Genomic DNA, 9453 nt, shown 5'->3' on the forward strand with positions numbered 1-9453 from the left:
AGATCTTAAAACCTCTGTGCTACAGAACCATGGAGTAAAAATCCTGGGTGGGAGTTTCTGCATCATCTGGCCGATGGGGCTCAGGGCCTTCCGATGCTAGGCTGCTAAGTAGAGGCAGGGATAGGGCCGATTCCTAGTCCAGTGACCCTTCCATTCCACCATTGTATATTTATTTTTAACAGCTTTATTGAGAATTAGTTCACAAACCATACAATTCACCCATTGAAAGTGCACAGTTCAATGGTTTTAGTATGTTCACAGAGTTGTGCAACCACCCCCATAGTAAATTTTCAAATATTTTCACCGTCTTAAAACAAAACTCTCTACCCTTTAGCTATCACCTCTCCATACTTCCAGCTCCCTCTCCTCCAGCTCCTGGCAACCACTGAACTACTTTCTGTTTCTCCATTTGTCTATTCTGGATATTTTACCAATGTGATCATGTAATGTGCGGTCCTCTGTGCCTGGCTTCTTTCACTTAGCATAATGTTTTTAAGGTTCATCCACATTGTGGCATTTATTATCAGTACTCCATGCCTTTTTATGGCTGAGCACTGTTCCATTGTATGGATATAAGATATAAGATATATTGTTGATATCAGTTGATGGGTGTTTGTGTTGTTTCCACCTTTTGCTGCTGTAAGCATTTGTGTACAAGTTTTTGTACCTTTATCTATTTTTGAAAATCATTATGATAGTATTATTCCAACAAACTCCTGTCTTAGGTTTTATGATTTGTGAAACGCTTTTCATAGACATTAACTCATTTGACCATCCCAATTTTATCACCTAAATACTGCTATGATGTCAAAGCTAGTGAGTGGCAGTTTTCCTGCCCAGTTCTCATATTCTTCTCACTGGTCACTGCTCTAAGTCTCCCTGCCACTGGCCAGTATTTTGACCACCATAATTATGATGCTATTAAAGGACAGTCACACTAAAATGCAGCAATTCAGCAGTGAAACACACATTCTCCAAAGTTGCCACAAAGTGACTTAGACAGCCATAGCATTTTTTCCAAGGAAGTCATTTTGTCAGCGTTATTATCTTTGTTTGAGATATTTTGTCATATACCTCAATTGAGAAATGTTTGCCTTTTAGTGTAAATGGTTCAATTTGTATTTTAATAGTCTACAGGTAGAATATTGACATATATTACATAGAACTTAGGTTTTAAGCCTTACTAATTGAAACAGAAGTTGCAGCGAACTTGCCAATGGATAGATGAAGCCTCCATTGGAGTCAATTCATTTTCATTGCGCCATTCAATAGTCTAATTCTGTAACCAGACAAAACTAGAAATCAAGCTAACTTTTGAGATATCCTCCTTTGGCATGAGTGAAGACTCCAGGCCTGCGAGTTTTACGGTTGGGAAAGGCCTGGGGAGCTGAGGCAACTAAAGGAAAAATCCTAGAGAAAGGAAAGTGCTCAGAGGTAACCCAAGATGGGGCTAGGATTCTATAATACCTTATGTATATGGAGGATGGTCACCATTCTAACACAACAGGGTTTTAATTCCAATTATTTAGGGGAAATATTCTTTGGAAAAATAGTGCATACTTGATCATTAGGGTGACTCTACATCCCAGTTGCCTGGGACATTCATGGTTTATGTCTTTTGCCCAGCCAAATTACTAATAATGCCTCTTCACTCTCGGAAGTGTCCCAGTTTAGATGATAAATTATCTACTCATCTTATTTGTAATGGAGATTGCCAGAAAACTAGAATTTGCTTTAAATAAATATATTCATTTAATAGCCTATAATGAATATTTAGTTAAATTCAATTTTATTTACTTTTTGTGAATATGGGAAAAATTGGAAATTAAATGAAAAACGATTCAGCTATTAAACTAAAGAGAGACACATCTATTCTTTGAAGATATTATTATAACTATTTTAACTTTTCCATTAGTAGAGGAAGTTATGGTATGTGATCCTAGATTATCCTATTACTTATACCTTGTGCTAATAATCATTTTAAATACATATACTTTAAGCAAATCATGAATTTTTTTTAATTTGTAAGGTTATACAAACTCAAATTTGGCAAATTGTCACATTTGATTAAATATTTTGTAAATGCTATTTTGATGCTTATGCCTAATGTCTGTGGATACTGAAGATATTTTTAACTGTTGGGCATTTATTTAATTTTTTAATTTTTTAAAAATTTCAGAATATTATGGGGTACAAACATTTTGGTTACATATAATACCTTTGCCTCACCCAAGCCAGAACAACAAGCATGGGTATTTCTTATGCTACATCTACTGAACTATTCACAACGTTTATTCCAATTTGGAACCTAGGGCTTCAGTGATCTAGAATACAGCAGGAAAAAAAAATAGAGATCCCACTAAGGGAGCCACCCTTGCTTTGAATTCACATCAGATTACAGGTTTTAGCAAGCCCAACCTTTTTTCAAAATAAGTTTAGAGTAAAAACAAAATCATTTCAAAATTTGCTTTTAAGGGAAAATTTCTATAATGTATACCAAGTGATGAATTATTTGAACATTATTCCAGTGTCTAATGTCCAAAACAATGCATGGGTTTTATTATTACTTGGCATCATCATTGTCAATTAATTAGCGATTTCTTTTCATTAGCTGCTTTGAAGAGAATTTTATATGTAATTAACTTCCTCAACTGTGTTAGACAACTTCAGTTCTTTCTAGAGTAATTTGGCAAATACCCTCATCCACTGCTATGGAAGGGAAACCTTCTCGTACTGCTGATTGATGGGCTTCCTGTGATTTGAGCAAATTCCAATATTATGTTTCTTGAGTGGGTGGAGAGGAGAGCGTGTGCTGCCTTCTCCCCTCCTGTCCACCCACCTCCCACCGCTGTTCTCCACTTCCCCCACCCCCAGGCACACGGATGATGTATTGCAGTCCTGGAACTGTTGGATCCTGGAGGAGGTTAAGAAACTAGAGAAAGGTGCCAAAAACATGATTTCATAAGGCTTGACTTGAGATTGAATCAGCTTTCTTGAGCGTCTTAAAATCATGTTTCATGAAATTTTATTTCACAAAGAAAGGGAGTATAGAAGGCTTGGATCCTGAAGACCACCAGTTATGGATCATTAAATCCAATACGTAAATGTGAATCTAAAATAAAAAATTCCAGCAAAAGATTTTAAAGCAGATTCTTTTGTTCAGAAGAACAGAGAGTTGTTTGGGAGATAGCTAGAACTCTTTCCCTGAGGGTTTATAAACAAAACATGCCTTAAAAGTTATTTGGAGATGCTGACTTTAAAAAAAAAATGTAGTAGGTATAGTTTTATTTAAATGACTGTGATACAGTTGGAAGAAATGCTACATCAAGGAAATTCATGGAATAAAAAAAGAACAAAATTCTAGAATTCAATAACTACTTTCCTGTGTTAAATTTTATATTTGCAGATTTTTCATAAAGCTTAATTCTAAAATTTAAAATATTTGTAGAAATTACCAAAAATAAATTATATATCAATTATTACATGTACATGTTTGTTTTTTAATTGAATGAAGAATAGCATGTGCAGACATCACCAGTACTTATATTTAAGAATGCATGGTATTATTATTATTATTTAAGCATGTATATAGGTATTCCTAACTATACCTAAATATGAATCAAAGATGATGAAAATTAGCACTTCCTTTAATGGATGGCATAGATATAGAAGGCATTTCCACTAACATATCCTGCTATTTAATGAAATCTTCTCTTAACAGTTGATAATTTTAGCTTCTTATGCATCTAAGGTGTTGCACAATGATAGTTCTCCATACTTAGATGGGAATCTTCTGAAGCATGTCCACCCCCATCCTGCTAACTCTTCACTTATGCCTACTTGGCAAGAAGCACTATTGAGGTGACTGGAGAGTCATGTCATTGTTTGGAAATGACACCATTGTGATTTTATATGTGGTTTACTGAGTTGGCTTGGCATGCCAATGTAACCAAATGTGGGCTACCCTTAATCATCAGGGAATAAGTAGTATGGTAAACACTGAGGAATAGAATTAATTGAGTAAAGGGGAATATGCCAGTTCTGAAAGTGAGGAAGTAATTTTTTTTTTTTTTTTTTTTTTTTTTTTTTACTTTTATCAGTATTACAGAGACCCATACAAGGGAGGAAAAGGGCAAAGGTATGTGGAAAATGTTGCCTGTGGAACTGGGAAACTACCTTGCATTTTGGCTCCTAACAGATGCCCACTATGATTTCCTCACCCCTCTTAGTTCTCACAGAGAGGAAACTAAACTTAGCCATTTAGTTTTGGGGGAAGGGGCCAGGGCAAGGAGTGGAGGGTAAACTAAAGGACAAAGGTCAGTTTCAGAAAGCCAGGTCTTGCTCAGAAAACTATTCAGGTATCCAAAGACTAAGAATGAAAGGAGATAGATGGAATTAGCAAAATGAAAAAAAGTAAAAAATCTAATGATTAAAAAAAAAAAAATCTGGGGCAAAGAAAAGAAAGAATAAAGCAAAACTTCTTGTATTTCTTTTTTTGACATAACTCACAGTCACTTCCCATTCTCATCAGATTCCTATAAAAAATTCAAAATAAAATTCAATGTTTAGAGGATCCAGGTCTCATAGTTTTGGAGATTTTGCACCTCTTCCAACCTCCCTCTCCCCCTTATTAGGATTGAGTCCTAAACAAACAATGAGGTAAAAAAGAAATATATCTCTGTTTATTTGGACATGAAGTAAAGCTATAAAGTGAACCTATTATTTTCCTTTCCTTTGTAAAGCTTCTTGTTTTGAGACTGGAGATAGTTTGGTAGCAGAAAGAAATTTTAACTCATGATTCTATGAAAACAAGGAAATATAAAGATTCTTTCTCCACTTCAGTCTTCTACCTATAGGGAACCCAGTTCCTAAAAAGTATTTCACAAAAGAAGATTGTGTTTTCAAAGCAAAATAGGATTTAAAAAAAAAAAAAAAGCCTTGATGTTTAGAATGTAATATGAAAAGGCATTTGTCCTATTTGGACATTTTCCAACCTTAAAGCATACTTAACTAAAAGGTTTACTTTTTTTAAAGCCCAACTTACAGCAAATTTGAATTATATTCTATTAAACCAAGGCGTACAACTATTAGTATCTATTTTAATGGGTAAGCAAAACTTTGTCATGTATTCCTGACATTCAACATGGGAGTTTTAAGGGCTATATTTGGACATTAATGGTAAAATTGCAAGTTTTTGCTTACATCTTTAAACTAACAAACTTTTTTAAGTGACCTATCAATATGGGAAAATTCTAAAATTGTGTATATTTCATGGATATTTTTTATCTCAAACTATGTGGCTGTTGGAGAATCTATTTTTCATTTTGCATTCAAATTGGAATTTTGTCATTCTCTTTATGTCTCTTCAAAAACACTGTTTTTTCTGTGTTCAAGCTCTTATGTGTTTATACATAAATACAGATATATATTTGAACACACACACATATATAAGCTTAAGTTAACTATTTTACTGATGCCTCTTAAAATGAAAGTGTTTTAAGAAGGGAATATGTTCATTTAATTTCACATCAAATCTAAAGGTCTTTTTTTGGTTTGGTGTTTAGAAAATTCTTGATAATTTAAACTCTTCCACAATGAAAAGTAAAGCATTCTGTCACAAAAGCAGGGAGGATGAGACACAAGGTTAAAGGGCATTTTAGAAACAAACAGCTGGACCAGTTTATTTAAACAGATAGAGGGATGGGGGAACTGACCTCAGTTTGACTTATAGTGGGAGGAGCAAGAATGTCATTTTATTACTTTGCCCAGAAGGAAAATGTTTTTGTATCTGAATTCACCCTGAAGCCATCTAAACACATGGCTCTGCTGTATGGAGCATAATTCCAAAGAGAGAGGATATATAAGATACCAGGGATGATGATAAAATACACTAAAGAGAATCAAAGGTTGAGATAGTTTTAAGATTGAAAAGGTGATTGTTTTAAAAAAATCAAATATTTTTCTATTTAGTTATTTTCAGATAAAGATGACCCCACGTAATAATATAAATTTTCATATCACTTATTATAGGAATTGTAATTTAGTAACATTCTGAGAGATTACTATGTCCTATAGGTATTAATGATATTTTATTATATTCAATTTTTAAAAATTAAATGTATTAAAAGTAAGAAATTCCAGGTAGACCTATTAATATGGTCAAACAGTTCATAAAAAGTGATTAGATTTTCTTAGGTTTTCAGTGTTTTTTTTTTTTTTTAATAAAAGGATTCCCACTTTGATATCCTATGGGTAGCTTACATCTGTGTTATCAATAGCAACAAATAGTTCCTGCCACCAAAAAAGAAGTGAATAGTACCTAGTACTTGTGGGCTTAGCTAAGAAGCTGTGGTATTTTCTGTGTGTATTAGCTTTTTACAAGGGGACCAGAGCAGGCCTGGAATACATGCAGTGTCAGCCACTGGGAACCTTCAGAGGGACACAGGCAAAGCTCCACATCCTAGGCATAGAGTGGCTCGGGTGGTGAGTGCACTCAAAATCCTAGAAAAACTCACATTCTAGAAGGAACTTTTTTAAGAACAATGGATGTTTAGCCTAGGGAGAAGAGGGGAGAAGCCCATAAGACATAATGGCTGCATTGAAGTATTTGAAAGGCTATCCTGAGGAAATAAGATTAGAATTGTTTAAAATACCCCAAGGAGTTGTACTGGTGAAAGAGTTGTACCCACAGTTTGCCTTCTTTATAGACAGAAAGAGCTCTCAGCCAAGGCGGTGAGTGCTGTGTTAGAACAGTCCAGCAGGGGCTCCCCATCTCCATGGGTGGGGATATGCAGAGTGCATTCAATTCAGTGGCCAATTTAGGTGACTGTGATAGCCCTTTCCAAACCTGAGGTGTAATTTTTTTAAATGAATGCAGGGGTTTAATAGTCATGGACTGGAACCTGAGTTGGTTATGATGAGTTGGTCCATGGGAGTCTCAGTGTATGCGTGTGAAGGAGGTAAGCTTTGGAATATAGATAAATAGAGTCACTGAAACTTTTTTTTTGGAATAGCCTTATCTTTGTCTATATACACAGGCAGTGCAGCCGTCAAAATTCCCAGTCTGCAAAATGTTCACAGTCATGCTTGTTCCTTGACTAAATATTAGGGTTGCTGCCAGTGGTAACTGGCTCAAAATCAGCTAATTTTTAGATATCTATTTAGTCTGGAATATTCTAGATGGGTGGCACAGTAGTGGCCCTGCTCTGATTGCAGAATTAGAGGGGAAGGTGTCACTACCGTTTGCCAGCAGTGTGTCATTCAGAAAATTATTAGCACTATCTCTTTGGTAACATGTGACCTCAAGTCACTTAATTTCTCTGAGCCTAGGTTTCTCATATGTTAAAAATGGCTCTTCCTAATTTTAGGTAAGTAATAGAAATCATATCCACAAAACATGTTTTGAAAAGGGGTTGAAAAGAAAGTTATAGACAGAGTTCCTTCCTTCTAAGAGTCTGTAGATTATAAACAGTACCATAGATAAAGAGATGTTTTTTGCTCTCTTACCTATGTTAGTTACTATGAAAATTACTTTTGGTATATGCAGAATATTAATATTAAATAATTTTCTAATTGGTCATGCAGTGAAGGCAGCTAATGAAAAGGCAGATTTTTTTTCCATTTTAATTGGTTATTTCACATGGTGTTTGTGCTACACCTGTGCTTATAATGAGAATGGAGAATTAATCTAACCTTCTGCTCACATGATTCCAATTTTCATGGTTTATACAAGATAATGATAACCTGATTTGCAACACAATTTGTTGTAGATCTGTGTCTTAAATATTTTTATTAGCAGTTCAAGAACTTCATATACAAGAACTGATATATAATACATATTGCCAACAAGAGTGAGCACCAACAGTGTACCTTTTAGTTAGATTCCAGATCATTATTTATTTTAATTACTTCTTAGATAATGAAAGAACATAAGGATACAGGATATTGAGAATCTTAAAATGTTATGAAGTATGCATTTTTATTTTGAAAATCTGTTCCTGTCTGTTTAATGATTTGATTTTGGGGAACCATTTTCCTTCCTGAAGTGGGCAGACTTACAAACTAGAATTCATACTGGACTGTGGATCCTTTAATTATTAATAGGGCATTATTAAACTTTTCATTGTATTTTTTTATGTCCTGCTCTGATTTGATATATTCAAATCTAAGTTGGGAACTAAAAGCAATTTACTATTTCAGAATCTAATATGTCCTCTTCATGTTCTGTATTTCATATGTAATTCTTAATATTATATGCAGTACAAATGGATCTTAGGGGGCAAAATCTCATGAGTATGACTTTGGAGAGCTTATATTAACCACTTTTCTGTATTTCAGTGACCAGTCATTTTTGGAGGAGCCACAAAAATAATTGTACAAAAAAATCTTAAGACACTTAAAGTGACTTAAGTGTCTTAATAAGATGTTTATAAATTTTCAGTACTAGCTGGAGAAAGCAAGATTATAAGTTCAATTACTGTATAGTTGTGACCTTGCCTTGACCTCAGACTCTGCCTAAAGAGAAAAAAAAACACCACCCCAAGAAATCTCTGCAAGGAATGCATTTCTCTGAAGTCCCAAGCAGTGTGAGTTAGTGGTGATAAACTCCAGACATTCTCTCATTTGATGGTGTGCTGCCATCCCAGTTCATTATCTTAATAGTGGGCATTAAAATAGAATTAGGTTTGCAAGAGGTAGGGGAGGTTTTGATAAAAATTGTGAAAAAGAAGTCAGGGAACGTAAGATTCAAATGTCACTAATTAGGAGAGGTAACAGATGCCCTTACAAGCATCTCACTCTCTACACCAATTTTCTCCCCTTGCAATTGAAAAGAGTGGTGGCTAGTATTGTTTCCTGAAAACTCTTCTAATTCCCCCATGAAAAGATGAAATGGAAGTGTCCAACTGTGGTAAAACAGGCAAACATAAATCAACTCAGAAACCCCAAGCCTGTGTACTCAAAGGTCACTGGGGGTTACAGGTTTTGCTGCATGGGAGCTGCACGTAGAGCAGTGGAGAGAACTGAAGCAGTCCCATTTTGCCAAAGATCTGGCTTTACTGAACTGTGATTCATCTTCTCCTCTTCCTCTTCCTCCACCTTTTTTTTTTTAAAGGAATAATGATTTGCTTTACTTTCTTGGTTACAGGTTTATTAATGCCCGGAGAAGAATAGTGCAGCCCATGATAGACCAGTCCAACCGAGCAGGCAAGTCCCCCATAGTGACTGTATTCAAGTCACGCAAGCGAAAACCATCCTCAAGCCATTCACCGGGAGGTCCGCTACCTGGTAAATAAACTGGGAGTGAGTGCTAGGAGTGCCTGGCAATGAAAATTAAACCAGTTTCGTTTCATAACAACACTAATCAATTTAACATCATTATAAAATGTTTGGAGAAGGTGAAAAAAAAAGCCAACAGAGAAAAGTAACTCTTAAATCATATGCTCAGTTACAATA

At 35.0% G+C, this 9453-nt stretch overlaps 1 protein-coding gene across 1 annotated transcript in view; it reads left to right on the top strand.

The window, feature by feature from the left end:
• MEIS1 (Meis homeobox 1) overlaps positions 1-9453 on the top strand; it is a 130094-nt gene that overhangs the window by 115000 nt on the left and 5641 nt on the right. The window contains exon 10 of the mRNA XM_012764950.3: positions 9146-9204. Within this exon, the coding sequence (XP_012620404.1) occupies positions 9146-9204 (59 nt within the window). The remainder of the gene's footprint in view (positions 1-9145; positions 9205-9453) is intronic.

This window comes from Microcebus murinus, chromosome 3 (assembly GCF_040939455.1).
Source record: "Microcebus murinus isolate Inina chromosome 3, M.murinus_Inina_mat1.0, whole genome shotgun sequence".
NCBI classification, from domain to species: Eukaryota; Metazoa; Chordata; class Mammalia; order Primates; family Cheirogaleidae; genus Microcebus; species Microcebus murinus.